The sequence below is a fragment of the Trichosurus vulpecula genome, chromosome 8 (genome assembly GCF_011100635.1).
Source record: "Trichosurus vulpecula isolate mTriVul1 chromosome 8, mTriVul1.pri, whole genome shotgun sequence".
Classification (NCBI taxonomy): domain Eukaryota; kingdom Metazoa; phylum Chordata; class Mammalia; order Diprotodontia; family Phalangeridae; genus Trichosurus; species Trichosurus vulpecula.
In genome coordinates this window covers 110,501,505-110,524,305 of record NC_050580.1, presented here as the reverse complement: position 1 = coordinate 110,524,305, position 22,801 = coordinate 110,501,505, and the positions used below count along the sequence as shown (strand labels likewise).

General features: G+C 34.4%; 2 protein-coding genes across 3 annotated transcripts in view; one reads left to right on the top strand and one right to left on the bottom strand.

Moving 5' to 3' along the window:
- The window catches only part of SLK (STE20 like kinase), a 77,512-nt gene that overhangs the window by 11,129 nt on the left and 43,582 nt on the right, over positions 1-22,801 (top strand). For both annotated transcript variants that reach the window (XM_036737231.1, XM_036737232.1), the window contains exons 2-4: positions 8,842-9,006; positions 14,226-14,274; positions 15,484-15,633. In XM_036737231.1, the coding sequence (XP_036593126.1) occupies positions 8,842-9,006; positions 14,226-14,274; positions 15,484-15,633 (364 nt within the window). The remainder of the gene's footprint in view (positions 1-8,841; positions 9,007-14,225; positions 14,275-15,483; positions 15,634-22,801) is intronic.
- On the bottom strand, positions 7,728-8,201 carry LOC118830299 (40S ribosomal protein S15a-like). The gene has a single exon (XM_036737233.1). It carries the CDS (start codon positions 8,173-8,175, stop codon positions 7,783-7,785), a length of 393 nt encoding a protein of 130 aa, XP_036593128.1. The 5' UTR covers positions 8,176-8,201; the 3' UTR covers positions 7,728-7,782.

Genomic DNA, 22,801 nt, shown 5'->3' with positions numbered 1-22,801 from the left:
AGTGCTTCTAGAATCAAATGAGATGATATTTATAAAGTGTTTAGCATAGTTCCAGGCACATAGTAGGTACTTTAAAATGCTTCTTCCTTTTCTCTTCTAGGGTTAAATATAACTTCCTTTGGTGTTTAAAGCTCTTCACAGCCTGGCCCCTTCTTAGACATTACTCTCCTTCATGCATTACATACGGTCTAGCCATATTGGTCTCCTTGCTGTTCCTCACGGTTGCTGTTTCATATCCTGTTTCTGTGTCTTTGCATTGACTTTCCCCCATGTTTAGAATGCTCCTCTATGAGTTGGAATCCTTGGTTTCTTTCAGACCTTGGCACAAGCTTCAGTTTCTCTTTGAAGCCTTTTTAGGTCCTCTTCTAGTGATATCCTTTCCAAAATTTCCTTTTAATAATTTTGTACATATTTGGGATATAGTTTTTTATATACACACTCACATGTGTGTATGTATATGTGTGTGTGTGTGTGTGTGTGTTGTTTTCCCTCTTAGATTGTTAGCTCCTCGAAGGAAGAGGAACTATTTACATTTTTTTCCTTGTGTCCCTAGTGCCTAGCAGAGTGTTTGGAACATGTAAAGCACTTGAATAAATGCTTGTTGATTGATCGTGGAAAAGGTGGAGAAACTTGGGTTAGAAAATAATATACTGTTAGATGGATTCATAATGTTTAAATGCTGATCTCAAAGAGTGGCCACTTATGGTTCCATGCCAGTTTGAAAAGAATCCTCCAGTGGAGTGTCCCAGATAGCTGTGCTTAGTTCTGTGTTAGTAAACATTTTTATCAATGATTTGGATGATTTCCAGGTGATGGAAAGTGAGAAAGAATGGATAGCACACTGGGTGCAGATAGATGATCATTCTAAAAGGTCTTTGACAGGCTAAAAAACTGAACTGAATCTAATAAAGTGAAATTTAATAGGGATAAATGTAAAATATTACACTTGGGTTCAACAAATTGACTTCATTGAGAAAGCTGGGGCTTGGCTACATAGCAGTCTGAAAAAGATCTGGGGATTTTAGTGGACAGCGGTCTCACTGTGAATCAACAGTGATATGGCCACCAAAAAAGCTAATGCCATCTTGAAAGACATAACTTTAAGGAATAAGGTGGTACCAGTCTGAACTCTGCCCTATTTTGCCATGTTCTGTTGTGGTCCATCTTCCCATTTCTCTTTATATTCTTACTCTTGGTAATCTCATCATCTCCCATGGTTTTAATTATCATTTTTATTCAGATGACTCCTAAATCTATTATTTCCAACCTCATTGTCTCCTGAGCTCCAGTCTTAAATCTCCAACTACCTGTTAGACATTTTGAATTGAATGTCTCATAGTTATCTCAAACTCAACAGGTCCAATACCAAACTCATTATTTTTCTCCCAAACCCACTCTCCTTTTAAATTTCTCTATTTTTGTCAAGAACACCATCATCGTTCTAGTCACTCAGGGTTGTAACCATAGCTTCATCCTCAACTTCTTACTCTCACTCCACATATTCATTTAATTGCAGAATCTTAATTCTATGTCCATACTGTTTTTTGCATTTGCACCCTCCTCTGTAGTTCAAACCTCATCACCTTTTACTTGGACACAACAACAGCCTCATAATTGTTCTCCTTGCTTCAGCCATGAAAGAGGTTTTCTAGGTGCAGGTCTATCACCCATTTACTCGTTAGATTTCAGTGGCTTTCCACTACCTCTAGGATCAAAGATAAACTTCTACTTGACATTAATTGTTTTTCACAATCTGGTTCCAACCTGTACCTTCTGTGTTCCAGCAAAACTGACTTTATTACTGTTCTTTACACATGATACTCCACTTCCCATCTCAGGGCCTTTGTACCAGATATCTCCAGTTTCTGTATTACAGTATCTCCTTACTTCGGCCTCCCTTATTTTCTTCAAGACATGGTTCAAGAGCCACCTTCTGCATGAGGCCTTTCCTAGTCCTCTCAAGCTGTTCTCCCTGGGTTACCCTGTTATCTGTTTTGTAGAAACCTTTATAAATGTCCATTGACTCTTCCATTAGAATGTAAGCTTTTGTAATGTAAGCAGAGACTTAGTTTTTGTTTCTGTATCCACTGTTCTTAGCCTAATGTCTGGAACATAGTCAGTGCTTAATAAATGTTTGCTGATTGATACATCTTTGTGTATTTTGTATGTCTTTATTATATCTTTTGAACTATTTTGCATCGAGCATTGTATTTGTGCTTGATATCGTAGATTATGGAAAATACAAGTCTTAGCCTCAGTGAATTTTTATTCAATTTCAGTAGATATTAAGTGCTTATAAAGTGCCACCGTGCTGGGTGTTTGGGGTAGTACATATTTCAGATAGGGTGTAGTCTACCTGCCCTCATGGGTCTTGCAGTCAAGTTGGGGCATAAGACATAAGTATAGATAACTATAATAATACACAATATTACAAGGTATGTGCATTATGAAGATGCAAAAGAAAGTGCTGCATGTGGACTAAAAGAGGAAGGGGGAGGTCACCACTAGTGAGGGTCCGGTTAGATGGGTATTATGGGAAATGAGAGACAGCTTCATGAAGGATGTGACATTTGCTTTGAGCTTTGAAAATTGGATAGTGACTCATCACATGAAGAAGGGAAGGAGAACACTCCAGGCATAAGGAACAAGGTGGGAAGGTACTGGAAGTGTTGGTTAGACTAGAGCCACTTTATGGAAGACCTTAAATTCTAAGTAAAAGCATTTGAATTTTACTTACTGGTAGTAGGGAACACTTTTAAGATTTTTGAACAGAGGAGTGCTATAATCAAAATAATTATAAGAAAGAGCATACTTTGTTACAAGTATGAAAAAAGTTGTTGGGAAGCTATTGTAGTTGTTTAGGTAGGTGGTAATGTGGGCTGAATTAGGGTGGTGGCAGAGGGATAGAGAAGGAGGGGATGGATTAGAGAGATAGGAAGGCACGGGCACTTGGCAACTGGTTAGATATGAAAGATGAGGAAGAAGGAGCAGGCGATAACACTAATATTTCAAAAATGGAAAACTGAGCAAATGGTAGTGCCACTGAAATTGATGAAGTCAAAGGGCAGTCAGTTTTATGTTAAAAGATAATTTCAGTGTTGGACAAGGTATTATCTAGGTAATAATGGAGGTCTAGAATTCACAAGAGAGGACAGGGTTAGAAGTAGAAATTTTTGGAGGTGATATTTGAAGCCATGGGAGTGAATACTGAGAGTATATCAGAGTATACCATAGAGACAAGAATGGCAAAGACAAAACTTTGATGAATGTCCACTTTATGTCAGGAAGATTATGAAGATCCATTAAAGGAAAAAGAGGACTGGTCAGAGAGGTAGGAGAAGAACCCGATGATTATCTGCAAAGTCATGGAAGATTGTTTGGTAGTTTGGGGTATTCAGTAGTGCTAGATACTACAGAGATGTGAAGGAAGATAAAGGACTTCAGAATGCCATTGCATTTGCTTTTTATAGGGTCATAACTTAGGATCCATGTATGGAATGTTATGTTTTCTCTTCGCCCTTTTTCCGTTTCAGAAGTTTTGGTAACAATAAAATCATCCACGACTATCAGATAAATCATCCCTTATCTTGATAGCCATAACTGTTAGCCTCTTTGCATGATCTAGTAGAAATAATAGAAGCAGTGGACTCAGAGTCAGAAGAACTATGAATTCAAGAGATATATCATTTACTAGTATGTGTGACTCTTGTCAAGTAACTTCACCTAAGCCATATTTTTTTAAAAATCTCTACAGTGGAGATAGTGATAATACATGTATGGCCAGTAGAACTTTTGCAAGGAAAGAACCTTAAAGTTGCCATATAAAATGAGTTGCTAATATTTGTCAGTGAATCAACAAGTATTTGTTACATACTTATTATGGACCAGGACCTGTACCAAGTGTTGGGGATACAAAGAGAACAATGGCTACCATTTTAATTTGTTGTTAAGTTGTTTTAGTTGTGTTCAACTTGTGACCCCATTTGGGATTTTCTTGGCAAAGATATTGGAGTAGTTTACCATTTCCTTCTCCAGCTCATTTTACAGATGATAAACTGAGGCAGGCAGGGTTAAGTGACTTGCCTAGGGTCACACAGCTAGTAAATGTCTCAAGCTAGATTTGAACTCTGGAAGATGAGTTCCTGAGTTCAGACCTGGCACTGTATCCACTGCACCACCTAGTTGCCCTTTTCATTTTAATAGAGGAAAACAGTAACTAGGTATGTACATACAAGAAATATACAAGGTAGGTAGGTGGCACAGAGTGTCAGGAGTTATCTTCCTGGGTTCAAATCTGGCATCAGATATTTACTAACTGTGTGACCCTGTACAAATCACTTAACTCTGTTTGCCTCAGTTTTCTCATCTGTAAAATGAGCTGGAGAAGGAAATGGCAAACCATTCCAATATCTTTGCTGAGAAGACCTCAAATGAGGTCACAAAGAGTTGGACACAACTGAAAAGACTGAACAACAACAACAAAGGTATATACAGAGTAGATGGAAAGTAATACCAGATGAGAAGGCACTAGCAGCTGGAGGAACCAGGAAAAGTTTCCTGCTGAAAGTGGGATTTGAGCTGTGTCTTGAAGGAAGCTGGGGAAAATAAGAGGATGGGGAGAACTTTTCAGCGTGTGCAAAGGCATACAGGCAGATGATGGAGTGTTTATGTTTGAGGAACAGTGAGTAAGCTATTGTATCTGAACTATAGAATACCTGGAGGGGAACAAAATGTAAGAAAACTGGAAAGAAAGGAGCCAGGTCATGAAGGTTATAAATGCCAGAGGAATATATAATGGAGGGGGCGTGTGTGTGTGTGTGTGTGTGTGTGTGTGTGTGTGTGTGTGTGTGTGTGTAGGAAGATGAGTTCTGTTTTAGAATTTGTGATGCCTGCCAGAAAGATGCATTTAGAATATCACGAAATAATTTCACTTACTGTTTTGGAGTTCATTTTGTCTATATCAAAATATAGTAGTGTGTCCTTTTTTTAATTTTCTTTATTTAACTTATACATGTCTTATATTGTATCCTGATTTGAATATCTTTTTCAGTTTAACACTGCTTGTAGCTTGCTGACTTGTAATTTAACCAGAACTGTTTTATTACTAATATGGTGCTCACTTTTGTTGGTGTTTATTTTAATTGACCAAAAATTATTCTTGGATAACTAGAATTAGACTTGTGACAACTAGATATTTATTTAAATTAAATAAAAAATTTTTAAAGTGTATTATATTATAAGCTGTAGGCTTAAGAAAATTAGATTGAGGATCTTACGTCATGCTTATATACTATATGTTAGGCCTAATTTGGGAATCTCTAAAATTTTGATGAAGTTATGAATGGTTATACTACGTAATTTCATTGATCAGAGGTATTCTTTCAAGTGATACTTTTCATACCAAATTTCATGAGGAGTATGAAAAGATAGAGAAGTACCTTGTAATTGTGAGGGAGACACTTTACAAACCTTAAAATGCTATTTATATAAATGTGAGTCTTTGTTATGATATTGTCAGGCATATGACAGTGTTTAAGAAAGTGTCATCTTCAAGAAAAAATGTTTCAGTTATTAGCAAACTGGTACTGTTACTTCAGGTGGCACACGTAAGATTGAATTATTTTAAGATTTTGTAATTAACACCACTTTCAGGGCATGATGCTAAGTTTTATATCTTATTTGCACATTCCAGAAAGGTTTCCTCCTACCTAAAAGTAATTTCTCTTAGGTAAATTTGTTTTAGGGATAGGAATAGGCTAATAATTTTATTTTCCAGCGTAATTAGATATCTATTTCATCTTTCATGTTTAATTTATTAGTACTACAGTGAGGTTAGTACAGATGAAATACAGTAGTAGTACAGGAAGGTTTAGCTTTCAACCTACTTTAGAGCATGAAACTAATACAGTTCAGAAGAAGACCCCTCCCCCATTTCTTTTCTACTAAGTTATGTTATGGATGAAGCATTATGATTATTTAAAGTTCTAACATGATCATTGTTTTGGTATTTAATTTTCCTCCAGTTACATGTAAACAGCAGCCTTTAACATTTGTTTTTAAAACTTTGAGTTCCAAATTCTTTCCCTTCCTCTCCCTCCCTGCATTGAGAAGGCAAGCAATTCCATATAGGTCATATATGTATAGTCACGCAAAACATATCCATAATAGTCATAACGTGATCATCTTAAGGTCCTCTTTTTTATTGAAAAATCATGTTTTCCCCTCAAATTAATATCTCAGTACATTTGTTACTGGTCAGAATTTTATTCATTTGTGTTATTTTAAATTTCACATTGTACTTATATAGGAAGAATGTTTATCTAATAAGTGTGAAAGATATGAGGTAGCATTGTTAATAATTATGTCCTTTGATTAATATACTTGTGAACAATTTTTATTGAAAATTTAGTTTCTAAAATCCTGGGGACAGATCTTGTTGGATGATTAATTTTTTTCAGATGTTGTTAGGTTTAGGATGTGCCAAATAAGCAACATTCTAAGGTTATATTTATTATATCAGTCACACAAAATTGCATCTTAGGTGACTTAATCAAGGAGTGTTATAGGATACCTAATTAATTTCCAGGGAGTATTTTGGTTTCCTGGCATTATCTATTTGTTTATTATCTGGAAAAAAGTTTTTAATGATTAGAACTGGCTAGAAGTACAATGTGTTATCTTAAGAGGTGGCAAGTTACTCTTCCTTTAAGTTCTCTAGGTTTCCTGGGTCAAAAGGTATATATAGTTTTATAACTCTTCAGTCATAATTCCAGATTGCTCTCCAAAATGGTTGGGATAAGTTTACAGTTCCACCAACAGCGTATTAGTGTCCCAATTTTTTCCACATTCCCTCCAACATTTGTCATTTTCCCCTTCTATCATTTTAGCCAGTCTGATACGTGTGAGATGATAGTGCAAAGAATTTTGATTTTTCTAATGAATAATGATTTAGAGCATTTTTTCATGATTTAAATATAGTTTCAATTTCTTCTGAAAACTTTCAGTTCATATGCTTAGTTTTGTTGTTCAGTTGTTTCAGTTGTGTTCTCCTCTTTATGACTTCATTTGGGGTTTTCTTGGCAAAGATACTAGTGTCGTTTGCCATTTCCTTCTCCAGCTCATTTTTATAGATGAGGAACTGAGGCGGACAGGGTTAAGTGACTTGCTCAGGGTCCCAGGGCGAGTGAGTGTTTGGGGTCAGATATGAACTCAGGTCTTCCTCACTTGAGCACTGGCACTCTATACACCGCACCACCTATCTGCCAACATCATATCATATCTTTTGAGCATTTATCAATTGAGGAATGACTCATACATATTCTTATAAATTTGACAAAGTCCACTACATAGTTGAGATGAGACCTTTATCTGAGAAACTGTCTATAAAAATTTTCCCCTACTTTTCTTCTTCTAATCTTGACTACATTGGTTTTATTTGTACAAAACCTTTTAAATTTAATGTACTAAAAATTATCCGTTTGTCAGGCATATTATAGTAGGGATTTCTTTCTAGTATGGGGTGAGGCCTTTAGATGGCCTCTGAGGGCCCTTCCAGTTTCCAAATTCTGTGATTCTCTGATTCTTTTAAAATAAATTATAAAGCATTTTATTTCTGGATATATTAAGCCAATATTCAGGTACATTTTTTTCTGAAATAATGATGAACATACATTAAATGTTTTAATATTTTATTTTTTCTTTTAAAATAGATTTTTTTCTCTTTTTTTTTTTTTTTTTTTTTTGTCCATTGGAGCATTTTATTGGTATGTTTGTTTTACACCCTTAGAAAAAGAATCCCAGGATTTTTCCTCCTGTGTGTTTTCGTCTTGCTTCCTCATGGTCCATGATGCCAGCTGAGGTTGTAAGCACAATAAACCCAAACTGACGGGATGGTAGGAGATTATTCTGCCACTTTTCCAGATCTTTCAATTGAACATCAAATCTGGGGCTGATTACACCACACTTGTTTAATCTGCCCGTGAGGTTCACAACAATTTTCCCTGCTCTGTGATCATCAATGATCTCAAATTCGCCAATATAACCATGCTTCCTCATCACAGTTAAGAACCGGACGATTACTTTGGAGCACGGCCTGATGAGAACCTGGCGTTTTCCTCGCTTTTCTGCGTTGTTGATGCTTTTGAGAGCATCTGCCAGGACGTTCATGCGCACCATGGTGGCAGCGCTGCAAGATGGCGGAAAGAGCATTTTTTTCTCATTTAAAAATTATTATTTATTTTTAACATTCTTTAAAATTTTTTTTTTTGCGTTCCAAATTCTCTCCGTCTCTCTAGTTCTTTCCCTACCTATTGAGAAAGCAAGCAATATAATATCGGTTATTCATGTGAAATACTGCAAAACATATTTCCACATTAGTCATGTTGCAAAAAAAGCAAAAATAAAATGAAAAAATTATATTCAATTTGCACTCAGAGTTCATTTTAAAAATAGATTATTAAAGTTATATTTCGTCTTAACATTAATCCTCTTCCCCTTCCCAGAGAGCCATTTCTTTAAGGTAAACTTTTTTTTTTTTAATAACTACTGTGATCAAACAATTGTTTTTGGAGCGCAACACTACGAAATACTGTATTCTAAGATTTAGTTGTTATTGAGGCTGCTAATATAAAATTATAAGGGTTAGTTCAGTTGTAGAAATAGAGGGTAGGAAGTTATTGTGGTTTTTATTTTTATTAATTTGTTATTGAGAGCAAGACCAGAAGAACAAATTGATAGAATTCAGTTCACTAAACTTGTTAGTCATTTTTACCTTTTAGTTACTTTTTAAAATAATTGCAAATGTTAAATGTAGTAATGCTTTTGTTGTACTTCAATTTTTAGGCCCAGAATAAAGAGACAAATGTGTTAGCTGCTGCAAAAGTGATTGACACTAAATCTGAAGAAGAACTTGAAGATTATATGGTTGAGATTGATATTTTAGCATCATGTGATCATCCAAATATAGTCAAGCTGCTGGATGCCTTCTATTATGAAAATAATCTTTGGGTAAGCATTTTGCTATCTAATGAACGTTTCCCATTTGAGTAGATAGAAGAAGGCTTATAAAGTTTAAAAATGTAATTTATAGATCTTAACCCTTTTCAGCTTTAATTGATATGGCTTAAGGAAGAGTTTATATAATTGTAGGGTTACTAATAGAATAATTATCTTATATATATTATATATATGCATATATATAATATATATATTTTCAGGGTTAAATTTGTACATTTTTTAAAAACTAGAGCTCCTAATGAATTTTCTTTACCAGTATAGATAAGAGGAAAGATTTGAACACATCTTTATGCTGCTAAGGCAGCAGAAATTGCCTGGATTTCATAATGAGGAATATTTAAGACTACTTTTAACTTGGAATTTTGGGTAAACCTGGCTCATCTTAATTTATCCCAAATGTAGTCATGGGGAATTTTATTTCTGTCAGTAGGGAAGCTTAAAACTTCTTGTTTTTGCTTTCCACTTCAGGTCTTAATCTGGCATAAGCCTATTAATTATTCTTTTTAAATTAGTTTAAAGAACTACTTTAAAGTAGTTTCAAAAACTACTTAAAATTCATGATAGTTAATCAAAATAAGAAATTTTATTTAAAAATCATAATTTCTATGACTTAAGAAAAGGCAAACCACATTATCTAATGTATAATACAATTTCAAACTTAAATATTTATTTTGAACTTTCCTGAAAGTTGGTAAATGATTTCCCATTATTTCTTGTTTGGGATTTACTTCAAATTACATAAAACTTACTAGGAGTGTTAAAACAGTTGCTATGTTTTAATCAGACTGAATTTCATACTTGGTAAAATAGATGTACATCATGTGTAATTTTTTTGTTTTTTTGTTTTTTTTTTAACGTTAATTGTTATTATTTCTTTTAGTTTATAACACTCAGTTCCACAAGTTTTTGAGTTCCAAATTTTCTCCCTCCTCCCTCCCCCTTTTCCCGCCCAAGACAGTATGTGATCTGATATAAGTTCTACATAACACCTTTAAACTTATTTTCCCAATAATCACATTGTAAAGAATTATAACCAATGACATGAACCATGAGAAAGATGAAACAAAACCAAAAATCAAGTCAAATCAAATCAACTTTAAAAAAAGAGAGCAAATAGTTTGCTTCAGTCTGCATTCAGACTCTGTAATTCTTTCCCTGAATGTGGATAGCCTTTTCCATCATGAGTCTTTTTGAGCTGTCTTAGAACCTTGCATTGTTGAGAGGAGCCAAGTCTAATATAGTTAGTAATCACAAAAGCAATGTGTCTGTGGTTGTGTACAATATTCTCCTGGTTCTGCTCCCTTTACTCATCATCAGATCATATAAGTTTCTCCAGGTTCTTATGGAGTCCATCTACTCCTCATTTCTTTTTTTTTTTTTTTTTTACTCCTCATTTCTTATAGCACAATAGTATTCCATTACATTCATATACTACAGTTTGTTCAGCCATTCCCTAATTGATGGGCATCCCCTTGATTTCCAATTCTTTGCCACCACAAAAAAGCTGCTATAAATATTTTTATACATATGGGTCCTTTTTTCCCCTTGTATGATCTCTTTGGCATATAGCCCTAGAAGAGGTATTGCTGGGTCAAAGGGTATGCACATTTTTATAGCCCTTTTATGCATAGTTCCAAATTGCTCTCCAAATGGTTGGATCAGTTCACAACTCTACCAACAATGCAGTAGTGTTCCAATTTTCCCACATCATCTCCATCATTTATTATTTTCTTGTTTTGACATGTTAGCCAATCTGACAGGAGAGATCCCCTTGATTTCCAATTCTTTGCCACCACAAAAAAGCTGCTATAAATATTTTTATACATATGGGTCCTTTTTCCCCTTGTATGATCTCTTTGGCATATAGCCCTAGAAGAGGTATTGCTGGGTCAAAGGGTATGCACATTTTTATAGCCCTTTTATGCATAGTTCCAAATTGCTCTCCAAATGGTTGGATCAGTTCACAACTCTACCAACAATGCAGTAGTGTTCCAATTTTCCCACATCATCTCCATCATTTATTATTTTCTTGTTTTGACATGTTAGCCAATCTGACAGGAGAGATGCGATACCTAAGAGGTGTTTTCATTTGCATTTCTCTAATCAATAGAGATTTAGAACTTTTTTTTTTTGGAGGGGGGAAGGCAGGGCAATTGGGGTTAGGTGACTTGCCTAAAGTCACACAGCTAGTAATTGTGTCAAGTATCTGAGGCCAAATTTGAACTCAGGTCCTCCTGACTCCAGGGCCGATGCTCTACTCATTGCGCCACGTAGCTGCCCCTAGAACATTTTTTTAATTTGACTATAGGTATCTTTAATTTCTTTCTCTGAAAATTGTTCTTTGACCATTTATCATTTGGGGAGTGACTTATATTCTTATAAATTTGACTCAGTTTCCTGTTTATTTTAGAGATGAGGCCTTTGTCAGAGACCCTGGTTGTAAAAATTCTTTCCCAATTTTCTGCTTCCCTCCTAATCTTGGTTGCATTGGCTTTGTACAAAAACTTTTCATTTTAATGTAATCAAAATTATCCATTTTGCACTTTGTAATGCCCTCTATCTCTTGTTTAGTCATAAATTCTTCCCTTCTGCATAAGTCTGACAGGTGATGTATTTCCTTCTCTCCCAAATTGCTTATAGTATCAGCCTTTATATCTAAATCGTGAACCAATTTTGACTTATTTTGGTATATAGAGTAAGATATTGGTCTATGCCCAATTTCTGCCATACTGTTTTCCAGTTTTCCCAGCAGTTTTTGTGAAATAGTGAGTTCATATCCCAGAAGGTGGAGCCTTTGGGTTTATTAAATGGTAGATTACTATATTCATTAACTACTGTGTCTTGTGTACCTAACCTATTCCACTGATCCACCACTCTATTTCTTAGCCAGTACCAAATAGATTTGATGATTGCTGCTTTATAATACAGTTTAATATCTGGTATGGCTAGGCCTCCTTCCCTAGCATTTCTTTTCATTAATTCCCTTGATATTCTGGATCTTTTGTTCTTCCACATTGTGTGTATTTTTGTATATGTCATTTGTAAATAATAGGCTTGAAATAGGCTGTATAAGGTTACTTTTGATGTACTAATAATGTACTATTAGTGAAAAGAGTACTGGCCTACACGGTCAGGAAAGCTGGTTTTTTGTCCTAGCTCTACTAATACTAACAGTAACTTAGTTGTAGGTTCTTGAGCTAGTCATTTCACTCTCTTTCCTTAAATGTGAAATGAGAAAGGAATGTAGACAAGGTGACCTTTTAAGTTTTCTCATTATGTCTGTTACTCAGCTCTTGAAAATAGCAGATCAGTTCCTGGCTTGGGACCAAGCATTAGTCTAATTAAGACTGTTGTTTTAAATGCATTATTGGTTTATTGCAAATTCCTCTTAGAGATAGGGGCAAACTAACATGGAAAAGTCAACAAGTGTAGTCTAGTGGTTTGAATATACTAGTATGTCACCTGTACCACTTATTAATAATGTGATCTTTGGTAAATTACTTCATATCTCTGTAACATAGTATCTTTAACCTGTAAAATTGTGTTTTTACCACCTGTTCTGTTCACCTCACAGCATTGTGAATAACACTGTCTTTCATGAAAAGTATGTAGAGAATGGTTAATTTTAACGGTTCCCACTCATTTGTACAAAACTAGCAAAATGCCAAAAATCTTAAATAATAGATATGTTAGGCATTCCACAAATTAAATCAGAGTATGTATTTTTTTGTGTGTGTGTGCGTGTGTATGTGTAGAAATATTTAAGAGGTAGCATGATGTATGGTGGATAGTTCAAATCCAACCCCAGATACTTACTAGCTGTATGATCCTGGGCAAATCAGTTAACCTCTGCCTGTCTCAGTTTCTTGATCTGTAAAACAGGAATAATAATAGCACCTCTCCCACCCTGGGTTGTTGTGAGGACCAAAATGATATAATTGTAAAGCGCTTAGCACAGTGCCTGTAAGTGTAGCGACGATGATGATGTATCACAAAGACTTGAATTTCAGTCTTGCCTCTGACAACATAGACAATTATTCAACCTCCAAGTGCCCCAGGAAACTTTAAGAGTTGCTGATATGAATTTGTGGGGAGTTTACACACAGGGAGTTTCCTGTATCTATGAACTCATAGGATTATAGAATTAGAATACGAATGCATCTCAGAAGCCATTTCGTCTAAGCCCCCTTTTATAATGAATAGGCTTGGAGAAGTTATTTACCTTATCCGAGGTCAGATGGGTTGGGGATATCAGAGCAAGTATTTGGAACCTGGTCCAAGGATTATAATCCTTCGTGTTTTCTACTGGACCACGCTGTCTCAATCCTACCTCCATCTCAGATACTCATATTTTCTTTTGGAACTGTTGTAAAGGGATAAGGATAAGGACAGGACCTGTGATTTCATTGGTATAGGGAACTCCTAGGTGAAGAAACTTCACTTGTCTGTACAGGTTAACACTTCCTCTGTAACTTACAGCTTTAAGGAGTTACCTAGAACCCTGAGAGTTTAGCTAACTTGTCTAACTGGTCATACAACCCATATGCCTCAGACAGAGGACTTGAACTGGGGTCTTCCTGCCTTTGAGGCCAGCTGACTATCCACTGCACCATGCTAGCTCGCTAAAATAATTTTAGCAGCCATGATATTTGTAATCATTTACCTTTCTGGTAGTTGATAAATGTCACTACATATTTAAGTTAGATTTTCACATTAATTCATATAGTTTCTGGATATTTACATGTATTAATATACAAGCATCAAAGTTTACATGTTAATACTATTAAAAGAATAACAAATACTTCATCAACCCAAACATGAAAATCTAGTTAAAATGTTAGAATTCTATTTTCTCTCAAGATAGTAGTACTTGAAAACATTTTAAAAATGATATTATTATAACTTTAAATAGAATAGTATGTTCCTATATTCCCATATTTAAGCAGTATTCTGTATATGCTTTCTGTACAAGCTTTATTGAAAGCTTAGTGGAATGATAATTTATTAAGAAAAATAATTGTTTTACATTAATAGTAAGATTGCTTTGTCTTCTAAAAGATTGATTTTGGCCTTTTTGATGCTAATGGTAACCATATGTAAATTTGTGATATGAAAGTCTTATTTTGAATTTTATTAATAATTTTTCAAAATTTAGTTCGTATTTTTTATCCAATGAAATTTCAGAACTGTGTTCTTTTATTTACATGCAGATCCTCATTGAATTTTGTGCAGGTGGTGCAGTAGATGCTGTGATGCTTGGTAAGTATTAACTTATTCTTTTTATTTCTCACTTTTATTGTTTTCAATAAACACGAAAGCACAGAATTTACTGCATGTTGTTTATTTCCTACCTTGTCGTAGGTCAGTAACCATTCATTAAGCCATGTGCCAGGCACTGTGCAAAGCATCGGATGGGTTGATCTAGGAAGGCAAAAGACAGTCCCTGCCCTTGAAGAGCTCACAATCTAATGGTGAAGACAAAATACAAAAAATTATGTACAAACTATATACGGGATAAATAGGAAGTATTAGAATTAAGGGAGATTGGGAAAGGCTTCCTGTAGAGGTGGGATTTTAGGTGGGACTTGGAAGCTGGGAGGCAGATCAGGTGAGAGAGCATTGCAGGCCTGAAAATGCCTAGATCAGGGGTGAAGAACCTGTCGTCTCGAGGCCACCCGTGGCCCTCTAGGTCCTCAAGTGAGGCCCTTTGACTGAATCTTTAAGGGGATTTGTTCTGTGAAGTTTGGATTCAGTCAAAAGGCCGCACTGAGAATTGAAGTATCTTCTTTGAGGAACAGGAGGAAGGATGATTGAATCAAAGAGTTCTTGGCGGGTTTCGAGGTGTAAGAAGACTGGAAAGGTGAAGGACTGTGTGTGGTCATGAAGGGCTTTGAATGCCAAACAGATATTTATATATGATATTATAGATGACAGGGAACTATTTATTCAGTAGGGAATGTGTGACATAATGGGACTTGTGATTTAGAAAAATTACTTTGGTGGCTGACAGGAGGATGGACTGGAGTAATGAGAGACTTGTATCAGGTAAACCTACTGGGAGGCTATTGCTATAGTTCAGGCATGAGGAGATTAGGGCCTGTACCAGGGTGGGTAGCAGTGTCAGAAGAGAGAAGGGGGCATGTTTGAGAGAAGTTGCAAAGGTGACATTGACAAGCCCTGGCAACTTTGGGATGTACTTGATACTTGAAACAATATAGGAAGTCAGTGACTTGCCTTGATTTTATTTTCATATTGTTATTCGGAGAATTTGGATATTTAAAAATGGAGAAATGATAATAGATGATAATAAATGATAATAGAACAGACTTCTAAATATTTATTATATTTACATATGACACACACACATATAAATTTAAAAAACCTGTCACAATGATAAAGGTGTGGGTTGGAAATAAATAGTTCAGTAATGAAAAATACAGATGTCTATTTTGTACTTTTCTCTTATAGAGCTTGAGAGACCATTAACAGAATCCCAGATACAAGTAGTTTGCAAACAGACTTTAGAGGCATTGAACTATTTGCATGAAAATAAAATTATCCATAGAGATTTAAAAGCAGGCAACATTCTTTTTACGTTGGAAGGAGACATTAAATTGGGTAAGTACTTCATCTAAATATCAGTCAAGTTATATGTTAAAAGTTTTGTTCTGTGAATACACTTTCACCCTTAATTCCATTATGATATGTGATTTTTAATTTTAGTATTCAAATATACCAAGCCACTTAATTTTTCTGGAACTTCATTTTCTTTTTTGTGTGTGAAATAAGGGAGTAGACTAGATGAATTATAAAGCTGCTTTTAGGGTGAAGGAAAAAAAAAGCTCTGATTTTCTGATTCTTTTCTATACTGTTTTGTGGTTGATTTTTTTTTTAACACTCTTTCTTAGACAAAAAAAAATGTTCATGTAGTCTTAGTATTTCCATTTGTTTAGTAAGAGCAAATGATGTGACTATTTTAGGATTTAAAAAGCCCAATGATTTTGGGTTTTGGTGTGTTTTTTGAGAATTCCTTGTTTTCTGTAGAAAAAAATTTATTAGAGAGAGGGAAGAAGACTTATTTTCCATAATTTTCTTGGTTTTGTTTTTTTTTTTATATCTTCACATTTCTAAGTTCATTGAACAAAATAATACTATGTATGAATCCAGTTATTCATATCTTTTTTTCCCTCAACCAGTAGTGTAACTTTAGATATTTTTTAATTTATTTTTTCTCAGTTACATGTAAAAACAGTTTTTAACATTGATTTAAAAATTTTGCTTTCCAAATTCTCCCCTATATTTCCCTACGTCTTCCTTGAGAAGACAAGAAATTCAGTATAGATTATACATATGCAAGCATGTAAAACATGTCCATATTAGATATGTTACAAAGAAAACAGACTAAAAAAAATCCAAGAAAAATGAAGAAAATAAAAAAAAAGTATGCTTCTAGATACATTCAGACTTCATCAATTTCTTTGGAATTGGGTAGTATTTTTCATCATAAGTCCTTCAGATTTGTTTTGGTTCATTGTATTGCTGAGAATAGCTAAGTCTTTCACAGTTGATCATCGTACAGTATTGCTGTTACTGGGTACAATGTTCTCCTGGTTCTGTTCACTTCACTTTGCATCAGTTCATGTAAGTCTTCCCAGGTTTTCTGAAACCATCCTGCACCTCATTTCTTATAGCACAGTAGTTTTCCATCACAGACATATACCACAACTTGGGCATCCCCTTAATTTCCAATTCTTTGACATTATGAAAGGAACTGCTATAAATATTTTTGTACACAGAGATCCTTTTATTTTTTCTTTGATCTCCTTGAGGTACAGACCTAGTAATAGAATTGCTGGGTCAAAGGGTATGTACAATTTTTTTAGCCCTTTGGGCATAGTTCCAGATTTCTCTTCAGAATGGTTGGGTCAGTTCCCAATTCCACCAACAGCGCATTAGTGTCCCACTTTTTCCACATCTACGATAATATTTCTCATTTTCCTTTTCTGTCATATTAGCCATTTTGATATGCATGCAGTGGTAACTCAGAGTTGTTTTAATTTGCCTTTATCCATTTTACATCCCGTGATCTTCTCTCATTTGGTCATAAGTTCTTCCCTTACCCATAGATATAACAGTTAAACTACTCCATGCTCTCCTAATTTGCTTATGATTTCACTGTTTATGTCTAAATCATGTACCCATTTTGACCTTATCTTGGTATATAGTGTAAGATGTTGCTCTATACCTAGTTTCTGCCAAACTGCTTTCCTGTAATTTTTTTCAAATATTGAGTCCTTACCCTAGTAGCTAGTGGTTTGGGATTTATCTAACAGTAAACCACTTTGTTTGCTTCTATATGTTAAGTACCTAATCTGTATTTTGATGATTTTCTCTTTGTAATATATACTTTGATACCTGATATACTGTTAGGCAATCTTCCTTCTCATGTTTTTTATTATTGCCCTTTAGATTCTTGATCTTATGTTTTTCCAGAAGAATTTCATTATTTTTTCTAGTTTTATAAAGTAGTAGTTTGATAAATTGATTGCTATGACACCCAATAAGTGAATTAATTTTGTTAATATTGTAATTTTTATATTGACTGGGCCCTGTGAGCAATATATATTTCTCTAGTTATTTAGATCTGTCTTCATAAATAGTGTTTTTCAGTTATATTTGTACAGTTCTTGTGATTATATTGATAGGTAGACTGTCTTCCTAGTTCATAATTTTAGAAAGCTTCTTGTGGTTAATGAGAGGTTAAATGACTTGCTCTTGGTCACTAGGTCAATATTTGTTAGGGGTGAGTCTTGTGTCCTGGATTTAGTGATTCTGAGTGTTGCTCTCTCTTCACTATACTGTCCTGACTCTCATCTTGCATGTATTAGGCCCTTATTAAATCCCTGTTGAATTTGATACCAGCACTGGTCCTCAATTCTCTGGGCCTCAGTGTGAAATGATGGGATGGAACTAGAAAACCTCTAAGTTCCCTTTAAGTTTGAGATCACCTTTTTTCTAATCCTAGCTGCTCAAACTACCATTCCAATTTAATTTCAAAATAACATTTCTACAATTTTAGATAGTCAACTATTGGTTACCTAGAAGTGAGTTCCCTTTAGTAGGGAATTTAAAAAATTATATCCTTTATATTATATATAAAAATATATAAACATTTGTATACAAATATTTTTAAAAATTATATTAAGCTTTAAAATTCATTCACAAAAACAGGTCACTGTGATAAGTGTCCAGAGGAGTTACAGATTTTAAGTAAAAGACAGTTCCTGACTTTAAGGAGCTTACAATTTAGTAAGTGTGATGAGACATGTACACAAACGGTTGTAATACAAAATAGAATATAAACCTCCAACAATTGTACAGAGAAAGTGCTAGAAGAATTCAGAGGTAGGAAATATCCTAGTAAAATTTATATTGAAAAACAAATGGCAAAAATATCCATATACTTCAGTGTATGGTGGACTTAAGCATGGGAAAAAAAGGATTCTATGAAAATGGTAAGAAAGATTAGAGAAAATGGAATAATGTGTTTATCTTAGTTGTGATGGGGAGATGACTATTCAAAAAATATAGGAAATTATTAGGAACCAGGTAGATTTCTCGAAAATTTCAACAAGAACAATATAGTTGAATAGAAAAAGAATACATTGGGAAAATAAATGGCAAATATGACATTAAAAACTTCACAGTAAGTTTAAGGAACTGTTAAAAATTTATAAAGGAAACTTAACTCCCAGTTGATAGTAGATAAAGAATATGATGAGGCAATTTTCACTTGAATAATCACTTGAACATTTTTTGTTCAATCTCAGTGATAATCAAAGATGCAAATTAAAAACACCTTTGAAGTATTATTAGTTCACGGTTACCAAATTGGTAAAAATAAAAACAAGGAAACTTATTGCTGTCAGACTTATTGAGACATATACATTCATTTGTTGCTGGTGGAGTTGTAAACTGGTAGGATGTCTTTGGAAGACAATTTGACAGTGTGCAGTAAAAGTTGCAAAACTAATTAAATCTCTTGATCCACTCATTCCATTTTTGGTAATACACTCCAGAATATTTTCAAGAATGAAACAAAAGTCACCTGTTGGAAGATTTTCGTAGCAGCATCAGTTTCAATGGCAAAAAAGCTATAAATAACCTAAACAACAAAGAAATGGTTAAGTAAATTTTGAATCATTAATGTAATGAAATAATACTATAATGTAATTAAATTGATAAGAACGAGTATCAATAAATCTGGTAAGCCAGAAGAACGGAGTATCCAACATCTGTGAGCGTGTAAGAGGAAGAATGAATGAAACTGAATGGATAAATAGGGTACCGCCTTAGAGGGAAAGGATTAGATATTATATTTGTTAACATCAATTTTTAGCCATTCACATAAGCTTAGTTACATTGCTATTTAATATTAAATTTACAATTTTTGTTTTTTTGGGGGAGGGGTGATAGTTAGAACAAAGTCGTATAGGGAACTTCCTGCATTAACTTCCTTTGTGGATGCAGTTGAACAGATGGCCTGTAGCTTACAATCTTAGATACTTTCTGGGGACACTGAAAAGTTAGATTCTGTCCATAGTCACAAAGGTGATTTGTGTGTCAAAGGTAGGACTTGAACCCAGTTCTTTCTGACTCCAGTGCTTGTCCTGTATCTGGTGTGCCATACTGCCTGTCAGGTTTAGATAAACTTGTAAACATATAAATAAAAGTATATGGTAAAACATTAAAATATATAATAAAGTTAACCATAAACTGTAAAGCTTATGACCTTTTTTTCCCCAGTCTTCTTCAAAGCTTTACAGAAAAATGTTATTTTATAACAGTTTTTGCCATTTTTTTTGAGCTGCTATAATTCTTTCACATCTTTTATGACTTCAGAATTTGTTGCATACTTAATCATAAGAAATATGTAGTGAAATGGTTAATCAAGTCACTAAGAATGTGGTTTTTAAAAAAATTCTTCCTGGCCAAATGCATTATTTTTATGTTAATGAATTGTAACAAACAGTTGGAGCCCTCTGCTGGTGAAAATAAAATGGATTTGTCAAGATATTTTTAAAGAATATTTTCAATAGAATTTTATAATACAATTTAAACAAGTATTTATTAAGTACTTAAATGTACGTTGGTAGGCATTGGAGACACAAAAACAAAATAGTTCCTTTCTTCAAGGAGCTTGCTTGCATTCTACTGAGGGCAAATAAGGTGTATTCAGATAATTAAGTAAATTTAAAGTAATATAGGAGGATTGGTGGGAAGCACTGAAGGAATCAGGAAAGCCTCCTGTAAGAGGTAGCACTTGAGCTATGCCTTGAAAAGAGAGCTAGGGATTCTAGGATCAGAGGAAATGAGAACATTCTAGGCCATAGAGGACAGCTTATATAAAATCACAGATTTAAGAGATACTAGACATACTAGGAAGAGCCATGAACATAGAGAGTGTGAAGAGCAGTTATAACTATCTAAAATTAATCTATCTAAAAGTTATTTTGGAGCCAGATTTTAAGGGATTTTAGATATTGGTTGGAGGAATTATAAATGCCTTAAATTGTCATTTTAAATTTTTTTCCTCAGTAACTATTGTTATGTCCTGTATTGATAGGTGTTTATTAATTTTTTTTGAATTTTACATTCCAAAGCAATATGTACTACAGAAGTTATATGGTTTAGATGATAAAACTTAAAAACCCATGTTACAAAGACTATTTAATATTCCGATGAGTGACAAAAGGCAGATCACTTAAATTTTCTGTGGTCTGGTTCCTTTATCCATGAAATACAAATAGTTCCTGCTTTTGCTTATAATTTCAGTGAGTTAAAATTGTTCTTTGACCTGCTTGGAGAAAATTGGGATACAATGTGATTATGATATTCAGGCAAGTGTTTATCAGAATGGCTTTAAAGGAACTAGCAGGGGACTTTATGAAAATATTTCCACATAAAACTATGGTATTTGGTGGCATTTATTATTTCTTTTGTTAAGTGCCAAATAGTTTAATTATATTTTGTACCCTATAGCAACTAAATTATTGATATTTTTACATATTAACTGTTTAGCCTTCCAATTATGAGAATTATCTACAGCATGCTGAAAGTTAAAATATTACTCCTAAATATATAATATGAAATGTATAGCTTTTTATTTTTATACTAGGTTTGACAGTTGTCTAATCTCAGAGTTTATATAATGCAACAAGATGAGTTTAAGTGTTGAGCTTATTATACAAATTTAAAGCAGAAGCTATTTGACTCTTTTTTTCTTAATGTTCCATTTTAATAAAAAAGCTTTACATATGTTAATTCAAATAAAAGGCTGCTTCAATATAATTTTGATTTTTCTTTTTTTTTTTGCTTTAATTTATTTAATATATTTAGTTTTCAGCATTGATTTTCACAAGAGTTTGAATTAGGAATTTTCTCACCATTTCTACCCTCCCACCCACTCCAAGATGGCATATATTCTGGTTGCCCTGTTCCCCAGTCAGCCCTCCCTTCTGTCACCCCACTCCCCTCTCATCCCCCTTTCCCTTCTTCTCTTGTAGGGCAAGATAAATTTCTACTCCCCATTGCCTGCGTATCTTATTTCCTAGTTGCATGCAAAAACTTTTTTTTTGTTTGTTTTTGAACGTCTTTTTTTAAAACTTTGAGTTCCAGATTGTCTCCCCTCTTCCCTCCCCCCCCCTTCCTAAGAAGGCAAGCAATTCAACATAGGCCACATGCTTGTCATTATGTAAAACCCTTCGACAATACTCAAGTTGTGAAAGACTAACTATGTTTTGCTCCTTCCTAACATATCCCCCTTTATTGAATTTTCTCCCTTGACCCTGTCCCTTTTTGAAAGTGTTTGTTTTTGATTGCCTCCCCCCCCCCGTCTGCCCTCCCTTCTATTGTCCCCCCTTTTTTATCTTCTTCCTCCTTCTTTCCTGTGGGGTAAGATACCCAATTGAGTGTGTATGGTATTCCCTCCTCAGGTCAAATCCGATGAGAGCAAGATTTACTCATTCCCTCTCACCTGCCCCCTCTTCCCTTCCTACAGAACCGTTTTTTCTTGCCACTTTTATGCGAGATAATTTACCCCATTCTATCTCTCCCTTTCTCCCTCTCTCAATATATTCCTCTCTTATCCCTTAATTTGATTTTATATTTTTAGATATCATCCCTTCATATTCAACTCACCCTGTGCCCTCTGTCTATATATATGATGGCCTACATATATACATACATACACACGTATATGCATATTCCTTTCAGCTACTCTGATACTGAGGTCTCATGAATCATACACATCATCTTTCCAGGTAGGAATGTAAACAAAACAGTTCAACTTTAGTAAGTCCCTTATGATTTCTCTTTCTTATTTACCTTTTCATGTTTCTCTTGATTCTTGTGTTTGAAAGTCAAATTTTCTATTCAGCTCTAGTCTTTTCACTGAGAAAGCTTGAAAGTCCTCTATTTTATTGAAAGTCCATGTGTTGCCTTGGAGCATGATACTCAGTTTTGCTGGGTAGGTGATTCTTGGTTTTAATCCTAGTTCCATTGACTCCAGAATATCATATTCCAAGCCCTTCGGTCCCTTAATGTGGAAGCTGCTAGATCCTGTGTTATCCTGATTGTTTTTCCACAATACTCAAATTGTTTCTTTCTGGCTGCTTACAGTATTTTCTCTTTGACCTGGGAGCTCTGGAATTTGGCAACAATATTCCTAGGAGTTATCTTTTTGGGATCTTTTTGAGGAGGTGGTCGGTAGATTCTTTCAATTTCT

Coding starts and splice junctions, on each gene's coding strand:
- LOC118830299 (XM_036737233.1), bottom strand. CDS start 8,175: ATGGTGCGCATGAACGTCCTGGCAGATGCTCTCAAAAGCATCAACAAC.